Source organism: Sus scrofa, chromosome 18 (genome assembly GCF_054392235.1).
Source record: "Sus scrofa isolate SSC_HxYL_T2T_F1_AM1 chromosome 18, Sscrofa_HxYL_maternal_Yorkshire_Landrace_v2.0, whole genome shotgun sequence".
Taxonomy (NCBI): domain Eukaryota; kingdom Metazoa; phylum Chordata; class Mammalia; order Artiodactyla; family Suidae; genus Sus; species Sus scrofa.
The window spans coordinates 46,202,588-46,223,881 of NC_139400.1; the positions used below are offsets into that span (position 1 = coordinate 46,202,588).

General features: G+C 42.2%; 1 protein-coding gene across 8 annotated transcripts in view; it reads left to right on the forward strand.

Annotated features, from left to right (window-relative positions):
- Positions 1 to 21,294, forward strand: part of ELMO1 (engulfment and cell motility 1) — a 555,188-nt gene that overhangs the window by 515,321 nt on the left and 18,573 nt on the right. For all 8 annotated transcript variants that reach the window (XM_021079239.2, XM_021079236.2, XM_085005792.1 and 5 more), the window contains 2 exons: positions 10,911 to 11,018; positions 20,009 to 20,091. In XM_021079239.2, coding sequence (XP_020934898.1) covers positions 10,911 to 11,018; positions 20,009 to 20,091 — 191 coding nt within the window. The remainder of the gene's footprint in view (positions 1 to 10,910; positions 11,019 to 20,008; positions 20,092 to 21,294) is intronic.

Here is a 21,294-nt window from a genome sequence, read left to right on the forward strand (position 1 = left end):
TGTTTTGCTAGGGACAGGAGTCCCAGTCCAGGTAAATTCAACTTCCCCTGCATTACCCAGAGAGAATCAAAGTCCAGAATTACCAGGAGACCCATGGACCTGAAGAGCTGTCTAGGCCATTTCGTGCCTCAAGCCAGTAGAGGTTCAACAACAGCTCACATTACTGAGAACTTGGCATGTGCCAGGCTCTCACTTTGCTTCTATTAATTTATTTCATCCTCGCAATAACCCTACGGAGTAGCGACTATGATTATGTCCAGTTTGCAGATGGGGAAACTAAGACGGTGAGGTACGAAGTAACTTGCCCAAAGTCACAGAAAGGCAAGGACTTACACTTCAACACCTGCATGGCCCTGACTTTTCATGATTCACTCTGCTCTCAGCAGAGATGACACCCACCGTTGAATTGGATCTTGGAATTTTCAGCATGGTTGGCACGTATTTTCAAAACTCCATCCTGATTCTCTTCCAGGTCTGAATTATTTTATTTGTAGATATAAGGAACTGAACCAAGGCGGCACATAGAATCAGTTTTCATAATCTTGCAAGGCAGATTTATGACTTGTCTCTAAATTTTAATTCCAAAACATCAATATAAAATGGGTGCCCTTGGACGAGTTCCAACAGGCAGAAAGTATTTCCAGCTGTTTCTAAGCCAAGGAAGTGAAGTCCCTTGATTGCTTTCTTGCTTTCTTGACAGTTTGTGGATTGCAAAGCCAAGGTACTCATATCGTACAAAGGACAGTCAGAAAATAAACCTGAGAGATAAGACTCGGGGAGAGGTGACGGGATTGAGGATCAGTCAGGAACAAACACAAGCATTAGCAACGGTACTAAGAATAAACATCAGTTATGGCCCAGGAGCACCTCTGGCAGATATTTGTGAAACCCAGTGGATGCCCTGCTCAGACACAGAGCTCATCCACTAATGACAAACATCACTCCATGTTTATGCTGGGCCCTTCCTCCTGGCCATTTACTTTTGATGCTTTATGCTGGATGTTGAGTACATTCAAAGTATTTCAAATGCAACCAATAAAAATCATATTAAGACAAAAAAAAAAAAAACTTTAAGGAGTTCCCATCGTGGCTCAGTGATTAATGAATCCAACTAGGAACCATGAGGTTGAGGGTTCGATCCCTGGCCTTGCTCAGTGGGTTAAGGATCCAGCATTGCCATGAGCTGTGGTGTAGGGTGCAGACGCGGCTTGGATCCCGTGTTGCTGTGGCTCTAGCATAGGCTGGCGGCTACAGCTCCAATTCAACCCCTAGCCTAGGAATTTCCATATGCCGCGGGAGTGGCCCAAGAAATGGCAAAAAAAAAAAAAAAACCATATTGAGGAACATCCAAAGGCAGAACTGCCTTGATGAATAAAAATGTAGATCATTCCCAGAGGATGAGAAATCATGACAATGAGCTTCAGGCTGGGCCTCAGGAGAGGACAATGGGCAGAATAAGAAAGGGCTGAGTTACCACTGGGACTGGAAACAGCATCCCGTCAGGAAGAGGGAACCCATCTCTCCCATTCGACCACTGAAGGATGAGTTAACCTCCCCCTTCCTGATCACATTCTCTGCTTTGGGCATCTTTGTCAAAGCAGATGCTCTTCTAAGAAGACAGTGTGGTGCAGTAGGGAGGATAAGAGCCCTAGAGCCAGACCAAGTGTCCAGCTCTGTGACCTTGGGCACTTTCCCTATCTGAAATGGGGACCACAATGCCTCTTTCCTAAAGCTATTATGAGGAAGCAAGCTGGTCATGAATGCAGCACTTAGAAAACAGCTTTAATAAAGCAGAAAGAGTAGCTACTCTTTTATTCTGGAAGATCTCATAGAAAAGAACAATGAGCTTGCCGTGAGCACACTTGGTTCTAGGCTCCTCAGCTCTGTGCGTAACCACCTGGGGGTCTTTGGTCAGGACATGAGACCTCTCAGGGCCACAATTTCTCATCTATTAGGTGGGAGAATAGGACCAGATGATCTGTTAGTTCAGTTGGCCAGATGGTCAATTATATGCCCTGATACCCTCATTGCCTTTGGTAAAATCAACATTCAGGATATATTGCCCACAAAAGGTGATTTATAAAGTTTTTATTTACTTGACATTGAGCAAAGGGCCCAGAAGTGGGGAGAAGGGAGAGGTGGCAATAGATACGTACCACCCAATGCCCCTACTCAGGCGCAGCTCGAATCCTTCAGAACCTAATTCAGAGAACCTAACTAAATGTTGTGGTCTACTTCACCACGAGTCTTCCCTTTCTAGGCTGAAACGGGTAGATTCGACTAGAATCATCCTGTTGCTAGATATCATAATTACAGTTAGTCCCAAATATGAAAATTTGTCCAGTTTTCTAAAAATGAATTACCTAATGAACAAAAAAATTAGCATTTAGAGTATAAATGTATTAGTTAAACTCCCTTGGGAGCATAACCATCTGTGTTTAGTATAAAATCATCCTTCTGCATGCAGAAAGGAAAGGCTTTTTGGTGTTTGGTAAATTGATTTAAAATCTGGTGATCAGCTCTGTGTGCTTAAAAATAGGGATTCGAGGCAGACTGTGCTGAAATTGGTTTCCTATCACTCCATCAAAACATGCCATTTAGATTTACACACATTAATGAGGACATGGTGTAAAATCATTTTGATCCCTTGGAGAAAGGTGAGATCTCAGACGGGAACAGCCATGAGCCATCCCAGGTTAAAGGGCAAGCAAATACCTGCCACGCTCCCTCTAAACTTGTCCACCAGTGATTCAGACATAGATGAGTGGATTTAAGTATTAACTTTATAAGGGATTTAAGTATTAACTTTATAAGGGAAAATAGGGAAGAGTTTCCCATCCCACCAAACTTGAAAGGGAAGGAGCAGAATTAGAGCTCCTTACCGCACCGTGTTTGTCTGGAAGGCTCCTGAGTTGCTTCTTGCCCGTCATTCTGCCTGCCTCATTTGCAGTGGTTAGTCTGATGTGGAAATAAACAAATCTGGATTTCTGGGGATTCTGACCACAGTAGAACAGAGAGGCAATAAATCATGTGAGACACACCAAGCTGCCTTCAAGTCCCTGCCTCCCCTCCTGCTAGCTGGGTAGCCTTGGGCAACCTAAGAGATCTCCCAGTGCTTCTGTTGCTTCACCTGTCAAATGGGGATGATGTCAGTCCCTACATCAAATGGTTGCAAGGGTTAAATAAAATCATGCATCTAGAGCACATTGTCAAACATTCGTTAATGCTATTTGGTATTAGTTTTAGTTGTTAGTTACTCAGGTATAGGTTTCAACACAGGCTGTAGAGTGTCAGTGGACATTCCATACCTGCTTCACTGTTTTCCACACTCACCATCGAGTATGGAAGCTTCTTGTTCATAATCCTCCACGATGAGGTTGCCTTGCTTCCGTGTCCCCTGGGCTTCCCAAGAGAGTCAGGATGAAACCCCAGAAATTGTCTGTGTTAGAGCCATTCTTTGCTTCATGAGACTCTACAGGCTCAGGAATTGCCTCCTATTTTCCTGACTTTTCAGAGATTAAGATCTTTCAGGATCAAATGCACTGAATAGTCCTGTTAAGAGCCCAGGGGTTTTTTTTTGTTTTGTTTTGTTTTGTTTTGTTTTTTCAAAAAATGATGGCATGAGACTTTTGCTTTTTGTTGAAGACAGTGACCATTTTGTTGGCCAGCATCCCTTCTCTGTGCATTAACATGACAGACCTAAGGTGAAACCTAATAGTGAGCAAGAAGTATACCTAGAGGAGGTGGCCTGCTGCTGTGCTTCAGCCAAGGCCAGTGTCCTCGCCTTGCTCTTTCAGCTTGCTCAGAAGGCTTAGACCCAAAAGATATGTTCAGGCCATTTCAGTAACCATATGAACCCTTTGGGGGAGCAGGTTGTTTCTTTCTCTCTCTCTTTTTAAATTTCATTGATGTATAGTTAATTTACAAGGCAGTGATAATTTCTGCTGTACAGCAAAGTGACCCAGTCATACATATACACATATCCATTCTCTCCATTCCCTCCCAGATTCTTTTCTCATATAGATTATCACAGAATACTGAGTGTGGTTCATTGTGCTATACAGCAGGTCCCCTTGGCCAATAGTTCCATATACCTCAGGGTTCATTTGACAATCCCAAACCCCCAGTCCATCCGCCTGTAACCTGTCCCCTTTGCTATCATGAGTTTTTCAAAGTCTGTGAGTCTGTTTCTGTTCTGCAAATAAGTTCATTTGTATCCCTTTTGTTTAGATTCCACATATAGGTGATATCAAATGTTTGTCTTTCACTGTCTAACTTCACTTAGTATGATAGTTTCTAGGTCCATCTATGTTGCTGCAAAGGGCATTATTTCATTCTTTTTTATGGCTTATTAATATTCCATCGTCATATGTGCCACATCTTCTTTATCCATTCCTCTGTTGATGGACATTTAGGTTGCTTCCATGTCTTGGCTGTTGTAAATAGTGCTTTCAGTGAACACTGGGGTGCATGTATCTTTTTGAGTTATGGTTTTCACTGGATAGATGCCCAGGAATGGGAGTACTGGATTGTATGGTAGTTTTGTTTTTGTTTTTTGGGGGAGCCTCCGTACTGTTTTCCATAGTGGTTGCACCAATTTACATTCCCACCAACAGTGTAAGAGGGTTCCCTTTTCTCCACACCCTCTCCAGCATTTGTTATTTGTAGACTTTCTGATGATGGCCATTCTGGCTGGTGTAAGGTGGTACATCATACTAATTTTGATTTGCATTTCTCTATTAGTGATGTCAAGCATCTTTTCATGTGTGTTTTTTGTTTGTTTGTTTGTTTGGCCATCCGTATGTCCTCTTTGGAGAAATGTTTATTTAGACCACCTGCCTTTTTTTTTTTTTTTTTCTGACAACCCACAGAATGGGAGAAAATGTTTGCGAATTAAGCAATAGACAGGGGATTAACCTTGTGCAGCTCAATATCAAAAAAAACAAACAACCTGATTAAAAAATGGGCAGATGATCTAAAGAGACATGTCTTTATCTCTGATTGAAATTTTCTTTCACTATTAAATCAAACCTGATCATAATTCATTTTTACAAAAAGGCAGGTATAAATAAATATAAATCTTCAAAAAAATCCAGTTTATTTTTAGGAAAAGAGCACTTTCCAATAGACCAAAATAACAGATGGTCATTGTTCTCAGAAGGTGGAGGAACCAGTAGTGTGGATGAGAGGGGTTACCATTAACTGGAAGAATAGCAAGGCAGTAATATTTGAGAGCCAGCTCTGTGAAAGGTGCATGATGGAAAACCTATATGTGTTTTTCTTATATAATTATTAGCATTACTTAAGAAAGGATCATAATAATTATAATTTGGCCAAGACTCATACCTGATGTGTCAGAGCTAGATGTCTAACTCAGATGGCTAACTCCAAAGCATCCATCCGTTAGGCCAAAGCATCTTTAAAATGACTTAGGGGCTCAGGAGTTATCTTTTGCTGTGAAAGTAGAATCTCCTGGGAAAGAATCTCTCATTCTGAAGAATGATGTTCAATGAAGTGCGGAAGATTTGTATTCTATAGTTGTTGTCTCCCTTTACTGGACCAACAGAAAAATCTTGTATCTCACCACCAGGCAGATGTGATTTCCCGTTAAAAACATTTCTGGGGTCTCTCATGTTTTGTGACTTGGAATGGCTTGACCGTAGGCAGAAAGGAGACCTTCTCCTGAGCAAGCTGAAGATTTTGCATATTTTAGGTTAATCTAAGGAAGACCCACAATCCTCATGGTCACGCCCTAAGAATTCACTTTAGTGAAGGCCACCTGTCTCCCAAACACAGGACCAGTAGCCAACTGCCAACTGTGGGCTTTGCACACAGACAAAGGTGTCTCCCTGGGTCTACGGCAGAGTCAGTCAGGACTCAGTTCTTGCTGTGCCCTGTGCCTCACCTTATAGACAGCATTTCACACTCAACGATGGTGTAGTTCAGCTTGCCTTCTCGCCTAAAGACCTGCTGAACTTATTTACAAGACAGAAATAGACTCACAGACATAGAAAACAAATTTGGGATTGCCAAAGGGGAAAAATAGTGGCGGGACATATTAGGAGTTTTGGATTAACATATACATACTATTATATATAAAAGATATAAACAACAAGGCCCTACAGTATAGCACAGGGAACTGTATTAAATATCTTGTAATAACCTATAATGGGAATTATAGAATCTTAAAAAGAATATATATGCATACATTTATATAACTGGATTACTTTGCTGTACAAGTAAAATTAGCACGATATTGTAAATCAACTATACTTCAATTTAGGAAAATAAGTGAATAAATAAATAAATACCTGCTGGGCAACCTCACTCTTGTCTCCACCCTGGATATGAAGATAGACAATAAGCTACACTGTTCCATGTAGCTACCTATGGCTATTTAATTTAGTTAAAATTAAATAAAACTCAAATTTTCTTACTATTGAATAAAGCAGGTGCAGACTGTTTGCATTGTTGCAGAGAGTTCTATCAAGTATTATCAAAAAAATTATAATTGTCAGGGGTTATTAGCTCCATAATGATCTATGTGACATTGGGAATAACTTCAATCAGCCCTGGAGACCTTCTTACCCAGCTGTGAGCTTTGAAACCAGCTTTTCCCTCCGATCCTTTACACACAGAGAAAGAGTGAAGCACAAAATTGTCTCCATATTTTCCATTTTTGAGTTTGGGGAATGAAAGGATGGCTATTAATGTAGTAACATTTGTAATTGACTGGAAGACCTCTATATTAACTCCTGTGTTCCCTTTAAATGCTAGTACACAATCTTTACTAATGTCTGCATGCCTTCTGCTAATTGCTTTTAGCAACACAATCCACTCATTCATTGCCCAGGGAGATTGGGGAACCTGTAACATCATGCTGGGCTTTGATAAGAAAATGCACATTTTTCTTACCATAAAAGAAACTGCAAATCAAGCTGCCGCTGATGGCTGGAACTGAAACTGTCTCATCCAGCAAGCTGGGTGTGCCGTGCTGGTGGGTGCTGGCATCGCTGCTCTCCTTTACAGCACTTCTGCCTTCAAGATAGACACACAAGTTATGATGCCTCTTAACCTTCCCAGAGGGAGGGGAGCAACTCCAGTCTTTATCCTGAGAAAGATTCTGGCTGGGTATCCACCCATTTGCTTATGAGTCAAAACAGCCTTTCCAAGCCCTTCAGCCCCTTTTTCAGTATTTTATCATCCATTCAAGACTTCCTGTTTGATGAGGAGGAGCAGAACACATCACTCCCATGGAAGATGCAGAGGTCTTTTTGCTGTGTACCATTTTGGTAGTAAACACAGAGAAACTTCTATAGGATACAAGAAGAGAGAGCCAGAGGTAGGAGGAAAACCAGAAGAGAGTGGTGTCATAAAAATCAAGAGGATTTAAGCTCTGGAAGGAGGAAAATCTGTCAGCTACACACCTGATATTGCTATGATAGCTTTCCAGGTAGCCTTTTGTGTTTCTCTAAGCAGTGACTACAGTCTTGCAAGGAAGCTGGTTGTTTTGCCTCCCGGAACCCTGATAAACCCCACTGTTCTCCAGTAGTTTCTGAATGTAGGAAGATGTTGCACAATAGACCTTCCCTCTTCCCATTTTTCCCTGTGGTACTGGCAGAGCTGCTGAGTCCCTGTCCCTGCTTCCCAGACCTGGGAAACAAGGGTGGCCAGCATCTTTCTCTGAGTTGCCACTGAGAACTGAGGGAGCACCTTCTCCTTGAGCTTCTGGGCTTTGTCCCTCATATCTGCCTTTCATCCTTCTAATTTTTGCTACACTCAGGAGAGCGCTGTGAGCATTGTAGACACGCTGCAAGTATTCATTGGAGAACGAGGCTTCAGCTATTAAATAGGTTAACCTGTTAAACAGACAACCTATGAAAGTATATGTGCAGCAAATTCTTTGAAGTGTTACCAGTGAATCTAAGTTGTGCATTTTACTCCACACTATATCTATTTGTACCACTTAAATTTCTTAACAATCCCCCAAATATGCCAGGGATGACTGCTCTCCTTTGATTTGATTCCTTGGGCTTCAGGTTACAACTGCTAATCCCTAGGGTTTCCCCAGCTTGAGAAGTGAGGGATTTCTAGAAACAACGGGCTAAGACTGTACTCAAAGTAAGACCAGCATGAAATGCTTCGGCTCACTGACTTCTTCCCAGCTTTCTGTCACCGTTCTTCAATTGCACACTTAGCCAAAGTCCCACCCCAGAGGTGACAGTGGAGGGAAAACTCTAGCATATTTTTCCAGCTGGCTTTTTGGTTATCACAGTTCATTTAGACAAAGTGAAAAGTCCTTTGGGGGAAGAAATCTCTATAGCCTGACATGCAAGGCCCACAAGAGCATGATGCTCATGGCCAAAGCTTGGCCTGTTCCTTTGGAATCACAATTCCTACTGTGAATTCTAAGTCAAAGTCCCAAATGTGTTCTCCTCATGGAAAACCGCCTAAGCGAAATGGCTGTGAAATGACCTGTGAGTGTATATATAACAGAATTTTGAAAATTCACCAATTCCAGATGTTTTCCAAGCCATCAAATAACTTTTTCTTTCCTCTCAAATGTTTCCACCAGTGCTCATATTTCTTTAATGTATGGATTGCCGTATTGTAACTACATTCAGGAATTCTTAAACTCTATTTATAGATGAGAAAGGCGTTTTGCTCTTGTGGATCCAGGTTGGGTGTTTTCTTTGTTCATTGTGTGGCTTTTACTACCAGTTTTTTTTTTTTGTTGGTTTGTTTTTTGTTTTTTACAAAATAAAATACATATATTTAACACAGATTATTATATCATGGATCTTAAGAAACCGATTAAGTGACTCCCTCTGGAGAAGTGGAATAGAAAATATGCTGAGACAAATAGGAAATTTATTATATACTTTATCACATTTTGTATGGCTTTCATCTTTACTATTTAGTATTATCTATTACATTTCAATTTTTCTTTAAAAATTAGCATTATATTAAAATTGTGTATATTATACAACTAAAATTTATAAAGAAGAAAGCTCTATATACCATTAAATATTTTATATAGCATAATAAAAAGAATAACTTAACTGGTAAGAATAACAAAAATTATACACCCTCTGAAAATAAGTAAAATATAAAATGTGTAAATTGGTTAAAAAACAGTGTAACTATATAAATATGTCCTCACAATTTGTTACATCTTATTGGTTCTTCAGTAAAGGCATTACACCATTCTAGGTGATGTGATAAACAAGACATTATAGACTTTACATTGTACCATGGAGAGAAATGGTTATTAATAATACCATTGTAGACCTATATTATTTAATTGTACAGTTGCATTATTTAATTATAATTATTGTAAATTCTTTGATGGAGAGGAAATCAAAATCAGTTCTAAGAAGACTTCAGCCTTCCAACAATGATGTCAAATGACCCCCTTCATGGTGGATTATGCACTTACTTACTATGAGATATATTTCTTCTCCAGAGATTCCTTGTTTGTGTATCCATTGCAGATTTTTGGTTTGCAGTTATACTACCAGTTTTAAAACTACTTTTTTCTACTAAAAGAATTGTAGTCCAGATGCAGTTTTGCCATGAAAGCAATTGTAGATGGAATAAAATTTTTCTTAAATGTTATAGAGAGCTTTTTGGCCGGAGTGACTTCAAAACAATTTGTATTTTGTAGACACAGTAATGGGGTGACTTGACCAAGGTCACTGTGTTTGCCAACTGCATAATGGCACAAAGGGATTCACAGAGTGGATGCTTTGTGCCTTAAGCATCTTGACCAAGTCCCCTTGGGTCCTCATTTGTGAAGTTAGCCAGCACCAACTGTGCAATGTCTACATGCCAGGCACTGTGCCAAGGGATTGGTGCAGTGCCATTGTGAAGACAGTGACTTCTTCACCTCTCAGGGCTGATGAATGTCCTGGAGTCCTCTTCCTCTGTCAGTGATTGTTTTCAGTGCACCCACTAGAGCAAGTTGCTTACCTAGGGTCTATGGCAGATGATGGGGAATACTAAGGTATTTAACATGGTGGCATCAATCATCAAAGGAGATGTTGGAGCAGCTACGAGGACTAGGAAAATGTGGAGCTGCAGTAATCACAGAGGGCTTCCCAGAGGAGGCAGCATCAAAACATAGTCTTGAGAGCTGCTCAAAGATGGGTGTCACAATGTAAGTTTCTTACTCTTTACCTCCTTCTCACTACCTCATAAGCTCTTTGAAAAAGTTGTATATTACATTTGGGGGGTCAGAGGAAGTCAAACTGAGGGAGTTATTTATCCGAATGACCCTAAGGTCTTGGTCATGCCTATTTAAGAGCACCTAACTCTTGGATTTTGAGAAGATGATTATGAATATTGTCATTCTTGGATACATTTCTGAATTATTTAGAGTATTTTCTCATGAATTCCACCCCTCGTGTGTATCACTAGCCTTCTAGTGATACACACGATTTGTTCATTGATTAATTTATGCATAGAGGCTCCGGGGTGAAGAGTTTGATCTGGCAACTGAGACACAGCAAACAGCCATATCCTCAGTCTCAACATCTCACAGAGGGAAGCAGAAGAAGCAGAAAAGCTCTGAGAAAGCTGTTTTTTCGCCACCTCCATCCCCACTTTTGTCAGGCCCACCCTAGTCGCTACAGATACTGATGAAATAACCTTCTAGAAGGCACCACCTCAGAAGCCCTGTTGTCGTTGCCCTTGAAGGATTCGATAACTTTCCCAGCAGTACCCAATGTCTGCCAAGCAGGACAGGCACTAACTCAGTATCAAAGTCAAAAAGGGACTGGCCGCCAGGGCTCTAGAATTCATCCCAAAGACTGAGCTTGTTCTCCCCGGCCAGGTGATGGAGCAATCAGGATGTCAGTGTTTCCGAAAACCAGAATCGCTTACCTTGTAAATTTGTGTTTCTTCCGCAGACAAATTTTGGTATTGTCGGCTTTCACCAAACCACAAGGTCCTGCACTATGGAGACTTGGAGGAAAGTCCTCAGGGAGAAGTGCCCCACGATTCCTTGCAGGACAAACGTAAGTGTCTCTCCTGTGTAGAAGGTTTGAGTTCTGCTCACATGTTTGTTTCCTGAACGTCATGCAGCAAAACCATCAACCCGAGAAAACCCACTGCACTTGTGTCACATGCTGTGAGTTCTGGCCCAAACCATCTCATCAAGCACAAGACCTTGATAGATGTGGGCTCTGGGTCTGAACAGGGAGGGTATAAAAGGAATGCTCACGTATCTTTCCTAAAAGATGTCAACTCACGGTTCAAACACCACTTTTGCATCGCTGGTCATAATGTTAAGGAGCAAAACCAACATAAACCTGATTGTCAATTGTCCTTTTTTTTTTTTTAAAGTATAGTGAATTTATAATGTTGTGCCAAGTTCTGCACAACAACTGTACTTTAAAAAATGTAAATGTGGGCATTCCCGTTGTGGCACAGTGGAAACGAATCCAACTACTATCCACGAAGACGTGGCTTCAATCCCTGGCCTTGCTCAGTGGGTTAAGGATCCTGTGTTGCCGTGAGCTGGGGTGTAGGTTGAAAACATGGCTCAGATCTGGCGTTGCTGTGGCTCTGGTGGAGGCCAGCAGCCGTAGCTCCAATTTGCCCCCTGGCCTGGGAACTTCCATATGCTGTGGGTATAGCCCTAAAAAATAAATAAATAAATAAGTAAATAAACAAACAAACAAGTAAATGAAAATGACCCAGTCATACACACATATACATTCCTTTTCTTATGCTATCTTCCATCATGGTCTCTCCCAAGAGACTGGATATAGTTCCCTGTGCTGTGCAGTAGGACTTCATTGCTTATCCATTGAAAATGTAATCGTTTGCATCTACTAACCTCAAATTTCCAGTCAATTGTCTTTTTTTTATGACCCAAAATAATTTCACGTGAGTTATGTGTTTGATCCCCACCAGGCTTATTCCTTAGTTGAGTGTGTCCCACGATTATAATGCAGCGCTAACGGCAGATCCACCTACAGATAACTTACTTCAACAAGTAATGCGGACGGACCCTCAGTGACATTCTCTCATTTGCTAAATATTCTCCAAAATACAGAGAATTTATATGAATTTGCTGTTTCTGTACAATGTCTTTTTTAAACTGTATGCTTGGAAGAGCCAGTGATATGCTAGCCTAACACCAAAGCAGGTTCCAGGTTTTTCAGACAGCATTAAGAGTACAATTGAAAGTATTATAGAAACATCAAAATATGAAAAGGTAATGGATTAGTTTGGAAGAGAAATGAGATAAAGTTAGAGCCTCAGAGGATTTCTCAGGGAGAGAAATCAAAGGATGAGAAAAGAGTAAAGATACTTTTAAATAACTTTTAAGTTTTAAATAACTTTTAAAAGTCACTCTGACCCTGCCATGCTTCATTTAAGCAAGTCCCAGACAGAATCCTGACCCCCAAGTCCTAGCACCCTCCCCCTTGTCACCTCGGGGCCCACAGAAGCCAAATCTGGACTGTCTTCCCTGCAGCTCATGGCCATCACACGGGAAAATACACCACGAGGCAAATTCCCGACACACTCAGACTCTGCGCTGACATCTCAGATAGACAGCCTGGAAGGTTCTCGCTTCCAGCAGCTGAAAAATGGGACAGTCTGGTCTTTGTAGTCATTTGGTTCAGAAAGTAATCTGATTTCCTTTCATGGAAGCACTGCCTCCTCAGCCCACGGTATTAGCACAGTTAATAGGAAAAGAAAGAAATCTGAAATCCAGGGCCGTGGAGTCTGGGCCGTGTCTATGCATCCCCGAAGTGAGGGCATCGCAGACCTCTGCCTGTGGTCAGGAGCCTCCCTTCAGGTCCCAGAAAGCCTTCCTCATCCCACCATGGAGAGGCTAGACCAGTGGTTCTCCCAGTGTGGTCCTTGGACCATTAGCAGCAGCATCAGCAGCTGAACTAGACCTGCTGAACCTGAACCTCTGGGGCTGGGGCCAGCAACCTCTGTCTTAACAGACCCTCCAAGCGATTCTGATGTGCCTTCAAAGTGAGAACTGTTGGGCTAGATTTGGCCTGATGATTCATAAAGATTCCCTAAATTTGGCATTTACTAATAAATTAAAAACTCTAAAAGAACAAAAAAAGTGAATTGTTAGTGGATTGTCAACTTTTAGTTTGGGCAGTCAAAAAAAAGCTATTAAAAAAGAAGACCTAATTAAAACTTAATATCACATTCCTTTCATTTTATAAAGGACTCTTGATTACCAAAAACAAACAAAAAGACCAAAAAAGCCTAATCTTGAGAAAAAGGACAGTCCCTTCTACTAAATTGAATTAGCTGTATGAAAAACTCACAGCAGTGTCCTCATTTTCCTCTATTTGCTATTAATGGTGAAAACTGACTAGTGTAACCTCCCTCCTAAATGCACAATGGTCCAGAGTCCAGCCTTTTGGTCTCCCATCCAAGTACTAACCAGGACCGGCCCTGCTTAGCTTCCCAGATCTGATGAGATCAGATGCATTCAGGGTGGTATGGGTATAGTTGAGGCCAGCTATTTGGAATCACTGTTCTAAGGTGGCAAAATGAAGAGTTAGAGGTTACTGTCAGCCAAAGCCACCAGAAGCTCTATACGAAGTCTGGCACTGCCTTATTCTTAAAATGGTCTGGACAGGAAAGAAAAACCACAGCTGGATTCATTTCTAACCCACGTGGCCCAGGGAGTTGGCGCTTCCTCTCACAGGCTGTATTATTTATTCCCATATTTTTAGGGATATAATCCACTTCTCAACCAAGCACTTGATTGGCATTGATTGCAGGTTTAAATGCAGCGCTCTCTTCTAGCTGGTCCTGCTGCTTAGGAAATTGATTGCCCTGTTCCTAGAGAAGGTCAAGGTGTAGACAGCACCTCAGCCTTGTGTAGGAGCTGATGCCCCCCAGTCCCACCAAGGCTGGACCCCCAAGACCTAGAAACCAGAGTGCCAATGCCAGGGAGAGCCAGCTTGCCAGGGTGGCCTTGCCAGAAGAGCAAGGCCAGAGCTGCAAATCTCCTTGACCATGGTCATGGCCTTGAGTGATGCTGGTTCTGGGAAAGGGTTGCAACCGTCCATTCTGACAGTGGCCCTGAAACTTTTGTCTGCTCCTTTCCTCTGTGGCTTTTGAAATCCAGGATTTCAGACTTTGGAAGGGTTGCTCCATAAATAGTTTATTCATTGCAAGATAAACCAAGAATGCATATCTGTGCAGGTGTGAGCATAGCAAAGTGTGTGTGTGTGTGTGTGTATTTGTGTTGAGGAGATCATATCTGTATGTACATGTGTGCCAAGGATGGGGTATATTCATGTAATAAAATCAAATGAAGCTATGATATGCCTGAGATGAGAAGGCCCCAGCCTAGGAAACTAAAGTTTGCTGCTTTGAGGTCTGCCACCTGGTTTGCATTTTAATTCCAGTTCTGCATTCTGCCTGGAGCAAAACAGTTCATCCTCTTGGAGCCCTTAAAAGTCAAAAACTTCATTCCACTAGAAAAATGAGACGCTCCTTTAATTAATTTCAAGTGCCATTGCTCTTGCCATGTACGATTGCTCTCTCTTGAGACCAAGGGGAAAATTGTCTTCCACCCCTCAACTTAATCAGTGCTGAATACTGAGGTATTGATGAATCAAATAGTGTAATTGAATCCTCTTCATCGGAGAGTGCGAATAGAGGTGGAGGGCTTCTCCTTAGCTGTCTTCATGCTAGAGGTTTAGGAAATCTCTCTTCTCATATTCCTTTTGCTTGGCAGGAAACGTGGCCTTTGCAAGTCCACATCCCCTTACCTCCCTTCACCCCACATTCCTCCCACCAGGGTTCCAGGCTCTCATCACCTCCACTCAACACCAGACTCCCCTGCTTTCCAGCAGCCCCCGGGCCCCTCCAAGCCTCCCTTTGAAAGAATCTAGGCCAGCGCTCCTCTCCCACATCAAAGGGGCCAGGAGGAGAGGCCTCACTCCCTCACACAAGGCGATTAAGCCTATTACAACAGATGAGAAGAGCAGCGGGCACAGCAAAGCAAAGTGGGCGATTTGGGTCATCGAAGCTTGGCAAATAATTCAGGTCCCTCGGTCGACAGAGAGGACTCATTTTGATTATTGATAATGAGAATAATTGCAAACACTGTTTTTGGAGTGCTTACTCTATTCCAGGCACTCTGCTAAGAGCTCTACATAAATTATCCTCCCGACAACCTCATTGCCCTTCTCTTACCCATTAGGAAACTGAGGTACAGAAACATTACGTAACTTGTTGAAGGTCACATATCTAGTAAATAGTAGAGCAAAGATCTGAATGCAGCCCTCCAAATTCAGGGCCTGCTCAGGACCACCTAGATTCCAAGCCAGCAATGATCTTGGCTCCAGCACTGACTTCATGCTCAGAGCAGCCCTATGAGATGAAGGATGTTATAGTTCCATACTGTGGGTGAAGAAGCTGAGGTTCCAAGAACTCAAGCCCAATGTGGTATAGCCAGGAGGTGCGTCTAGAATTCAAATCCAGGCTCTGTGATTCCAGTGGAATCTTTCCATCACTCTAGGCAGCCAAGGTAGAGGCCAGATTCTTTATTGAACTGTACTGGAATCAGCCTGTTCCTCCCCTGCCTCTCTTCCCACAGGAGCTTCTACGATGGAGCTGTGTATACAGTAAGTGCCCATGGCTTGCTAGCTATTTCCTGGGGTGATTTCTGCCTCAACTTGCTCCCAGGAAGAGCTAGAACAATTTTTATCATGGTGGCCACGTTTACTTTTTCAACGGCATTTTTGCTTTAAATCACAATTAAAGTTCCTTCCACAAATATTAGCAATCGAGGAGTTTCCTGAACATGTCTCAAGTGATAACCACTTCTGGGGGCTGTGTTCTGCATGTTTTGGAGTGTGGACACATTTCGAACATAGGGAAAAAATTATGACCTGGTAAGGGACTGTGAAACAGGAGCAAGAGCTGTTATCCCAGCTCTGTCCCTTACTAGCTATGTGACGTTGCGTGATTTATTTCTTCTTATGTAGGCCTCCCATCTGTAAAATGGGGGTGTTGAATTAGGTTATCTCAATTCAGCTCAAACTGATGAAAGCATTATTGAAGGAAATGAAGCCAGGCCCCAAAGAGTTAGTGTTGGGAGGTAAGGCGCCAGTAGTGACCTTACTGGGTTTTTTTTATCTCTGAACCCCACTTTGTTATACTGCTCCTCCAAAAAAAGTCCTGATGGAAGCACTACCCCTGCTTTGAAGTGGTCAAGAGCCCTCTGTTGCCTCCTTTGAGTGGAGATTTAAGAGGTGTGAGTCTGATTCCACTGGTGGGTATTGAGAGGACAGTGTTAGCCCTTCTGATGCCTAATCTTCCAGTGCATCTAGAGACAAACTATGCAAAAAGCAACCTTTAAAAGCCATGCTGTATTTTTAGAATTTTGTGTTTTCCTTTTAGCCATAATCCTGTGAGTAATGTAGCAGCTTGTCTCCTTGACAGGGGACAATGCATATAAAATATATAAAATATGTACTGCCACAAACACGGTGGAAGAGTGTCTTTTCTCCCCAAAGCCTTCTCATTAGAGATTCTGAAGACTGCTCCCACGACAAACTTTAGTGTGACTCTTGTTCTGCTCCATAGGATGGGTTTTCAAAGCCATCTTACTATTTATGTATCATAGACACGCTGTCTGGTTCGCTGACCATGTTACATATTATACAACAGAAGGCTTTGTGACTCAAACTCCATCTAAAGCTTGAGAAGGTTTTTGGAGTTGGCATGTTAATTATAGCACAGATTCACTTTGGTGGTGGATTTAGTAACTCCAGAGTAAACCCAACTTCACAAAATGCCCAGCCTCCTCGGGTAGCCAGGTCGGCCACTGAGAACTGATTGTTGGTTATGAAAATGGATTTCAGGAGAACTGAACTCAGTGGCTGTGGTCAAAGGTAGGTTCAGGAATCATAGGAGCTATCTCCAGGAAGACACTGATCCGGCATGGCCAGGCAGAGGATGACTGGAGTCCAAGATCAAGAGTTATGCCACTCACTGGAGGCTGCATTGCGACAGTATGCTTCAGGAACAAATAACCCCCCAAATCTCAATGGCTCAGGATAAGAGTTTATTTCTAACCCCTTACATTGGGTTTTCAAAGAACTGACATGGGTTTTCAAAGAACTGCTCCACGCAGTCACTCAAGGACACAGACTGATGGCTGCTTTTCCATCTCAGAGCTGCACCATCTGGTTGGACCATGTGGCCTGATCAGTGCTTGCAGCTGGGGAAGAGATGCTGGTGGGCGTGGACTTTTCACTGCCTTGGCCAAGAAAGAGATATGCCATTTCCTCTCACATTTCATGACCAGAGCTAATCATATGGCCCCACATAACTGCAAAAGTTCCTGGGAAGCCTAGTCTACCACATGCCCCCAAAGAGAGGAAAGGCAGTTATTAGTCCAAATCATATCTACCAAAGAGATGTAGAACCAGGACTATAGGATGATGAAGCAGACTAGGTGGACCTGGAAGCAGGGGTGTCTGCAGAGATTTCTGGAAGAATTCATCACTGCCCCGGTCTTCTCTGGGGTTCAAGGGATTGGGCAAAATTCTCAGCAACTTTAGGGTACCTGGAAGATGTTAGCTTTTAAAAAGCCTTCCTGTTATATTGTTTTGATATTTTATATAATTTATTTTATTTTTTTTTATTTTGAAGTATAGTTGATTTACAGTGTCATGTTAGTTTCAGGTAGACAGCAAAGTGACTCAGTTATACACACACACAAACACACACACACACACATTCTTTTTCAGATTCTTTTCCCCTGTAGTTTATCATAAAATATTGAGTATAGTTCCCTGTGCTATGTAGTAGGTCCTTGTTGGTTATCTATTTTCTATAAAGTGGTGTGTATATGTTAATCCCAAACTCCTGTAATTTGCCCCTCCCCCCTTTCCCCTTTAGTAACCGTAAGTTTGTTTCCTATGTCTGTAGGTGTATTTCTGCTTTGTATGTAAGTTCATTTGTGTCCATTTTTTTTTTCATTCCACATATAAGTAATATCATATGATAATTATCTTTCTCTCTCTGATAATCTCTAAGTCCATCCATGTTGCTGCAAAAGGTGTTTCATTCTTTTTATGGCTGTGTAGTTCTCTTAAATTTTACTAAAAATAGTCCATGTGATCCAACAATCCCACCCTTTGGTATATATCTGGAGAAAATGACAATTTGGAAAGATCCATGCACCCCAGTGTTCACTGCAGCACTGTTTACAATAGCCAAGACACGGAAACAACCTAAATGTCCATCAACAGATGAATGGATTAAGAAGATACGGGGTGTGTGTGTGGGGGTATGTGTGTGTGTATGTATATACACACATATATATATATTTTCTATTCTATGTATTTTATAATTTTATCTTCATCTAAATATCACCCCCACAACTCAATGCCTCCCCCAAATTAGGTCGACTTTAATTATGAAATCTCTCACTATCTTCATTATTAGGGGAGTCTAAGGAAGTGATGACACAAAGCTTCTGTGGCTCCTGAGTGAGCCCCTAGATTCACAATCCCTTGTGGGACTGAAAGGTTAGGAATTGGAAAGAGACAGATGACTCTGCAGTTCTTAGAATGAAGGTTCCCAACCATCCTGCTGCCTTCTTTCTCTCAGATGATCTTAACAAAAGGTTTTTTTTGTTTTTTTTTTTTTGTTTTTTTCTGCCTTTTCTTTTTCAGGGCTACACCCGCGGCATGTGGAGGCTCCCAGGCTAGGGGTTGAATCAGAACTGTAGCTGCCATCCTACACCACAGTCCCAGCAACTCGGGATCCAAGCCGCGTCTGTGATCTACACCACAGCTCACAGCAACACCAGATCCCTTCGACCCACTGAGGGAGGCCAGGGATGGAACCTATGTTCCCATGGATACCAGTCAGATTCGTTTTTGCTGAGCCATGATGGGAACCCTTAACAAACGTTTCAAAGGCACAAACCTTTCCACGTCTTTTATCTTCCCCTGAGTCCTGAATAAGATGAGAGATAACATCATTCTGTCTAAGTGCATTAGTCTTAGGATTTCCCAGATAAATACCAGCCACCATTTCCCTATCAGAAAGGAATATTCCCTTTATTTAGTTGAGTTTGGTTTCATTGACTATAAAATAGGAACAATAAAACCTGTTTCACAGAATTGTGAGAATTAACGAGAATAAGAATTTGGAGAGAGAGTGTTCAGGATGGTATCAATTCAGATCAAGTTTTGTCATAGGGTACTTCCCCCATCATCCAAAACTCAGAAACTAAAGAGACCTGGATTCGGTAGCAAGCGATATGGATCTATAGGAAGCATGTGGCCTTGTTCCTGACACGCAGATGTCTTCCACAGCATCAGTAGCCGTACCACTATTACTACTGTTATTAACTGCTGCTTCTGATACCATCGGTTTTTTTGTTTTGTTTGTTTGTTTGTTTGTTGTCTTTTTGCCTTTTCTAGGGCCATTCCTGCAGCATATGGAGATTCCCAGGCTAGGGGTCGAATCGGAGCTGTACCTGCCAGCCTACACCAGAGCCACAGCAACGCGGGATCCGAGCCGTGTCTGTGACCTACACCACAGCTCACTGCAATGCCGGATCCTTAACTCACTGAGCAAGGCCAGGGATCGAACCCGCCACCTCATGGTTCCTAGTCCGATTCATTAACCACTGAGCCACGATGGGAACTCCAATACCATCAGTTTTAACACAACTATGGTGGGGTTTTTTGTTGTTTGGGGTCTTTTTTTTTTTTTTTTTTTAGGTGTTTGTTTTAGTGAACCAGATTCTACTTATGAACATAAATTTTCCTCCCCAGGAATACTTTTTACCAGAATATAAGAATATAGCGTAGTGTCTAGTCCTGGACACACTGCCTGACCGCTCTTCTTTTCACCTCTTTTCTCTTCCTGCCGTAGTTTCTGGGAGTGGCAGCCGTGCCAGTGGACCCGTGCTGAGCCTGCTCCTTTACTGACATCTAAGCTTCCACATGATGTAGTTACTTTCATTTTCTCTTGTGAATTGCAGTGCCGGTGGCAGATATCAAAGCTGTGGTGACGGGAAAGGACTGCCCTCATATGAAAGAGAAAGGTGCCCTTAAACAAAACAAGGTATGATTTCTAAATTATTGCCAATAGTTCTGTTTGCACAATGCAGTGACTGACCGCAGTGGGCCCAGCCCTTCTTTTTAGCTACGTGCGTGTGTGTGTGTGTGTGTGTGTGTGTGTGTGTGTACATGTAGGCACAGTTACATATCTCTTCCTTGGCTCCCCTTTTTCCTGTCTTGATTCCTTTTCTATCTCTTAGTCTTGTTCTTTCCTCTCACTGATCACTTGCCAAATCCCCCCCATCTCATACGTCGTCTCACTTCCTGTCTGTGTCCAGCCATGGGAATCGCCCTCTCACTGTGGCCACAGTCTTCTCTTGAGCCTTCTCCATTCATCTCCTTCCATCCTCTAGGCCTCCCCTATCTCCTACATATGTTCGTATTCCGCCTTCCCTGCTTTGGCACAAATGCTTTCATTTCCTTCTTAGTAAACCCCGCTCCCCCACGCTGGGGACTTGGGGAAGTCTGGGAAAAGGAGAGACCAGATGACTCAAAAGAATCTTGGAAAAGGCCTGATACTCTTCAGATCATGGAGAGTATTGTGGAAAATTTCCCCAAAGGTATATATTGCGTAACCACTCTTCACCTTGCAAATTGTTCAGCCTCCCCTATCATGCTGGTCACCATGACAGCCCACATTCCATAACAGAGGGTGTGGGAGGCAGCATTATCTGAAAAGATGAAGGAATTTCCTTTGCCCCCAGTTTGGAGATATTTGCCCTTGGAGGGGCTGTCAGGAAGCCAATTTTTTGTGTTACCTAGTGCACCTATTTCTTGTGATCCATGAGCAGAATGAATCAGATTGATCCGGATGCTTCAGACACCTCGGCACCAAAAAATATCACATAGATCAATAGGTTGCTCCTTTACTGTCCAGTGTGAGTATCTAAGAGGAGTAAAAACATGATACACATCCTATGGAGCAATTGGGGTTAAAGTAAATAATCCCTGCTCTGTAATTCAAATGCTTTAAGACAAAGATGAATCTAGGTCTGCGTAGGATGGCCCTATCTATCTATGGTTAAGGAAAAAAACAAAAGTACTACAAAAGTACTGTTTAAGAAGAAAATGGGGCAAGGATAGAGCCAAGGAGACTGATAACAAGATCTCTGCTTCTGAAGTTACATAAGTATAACTCACCTCAAGTCCATATGAATTCCTCCTTGTCAACCTGTCACAGTACTATCATACAATGCCCTGAGAGATA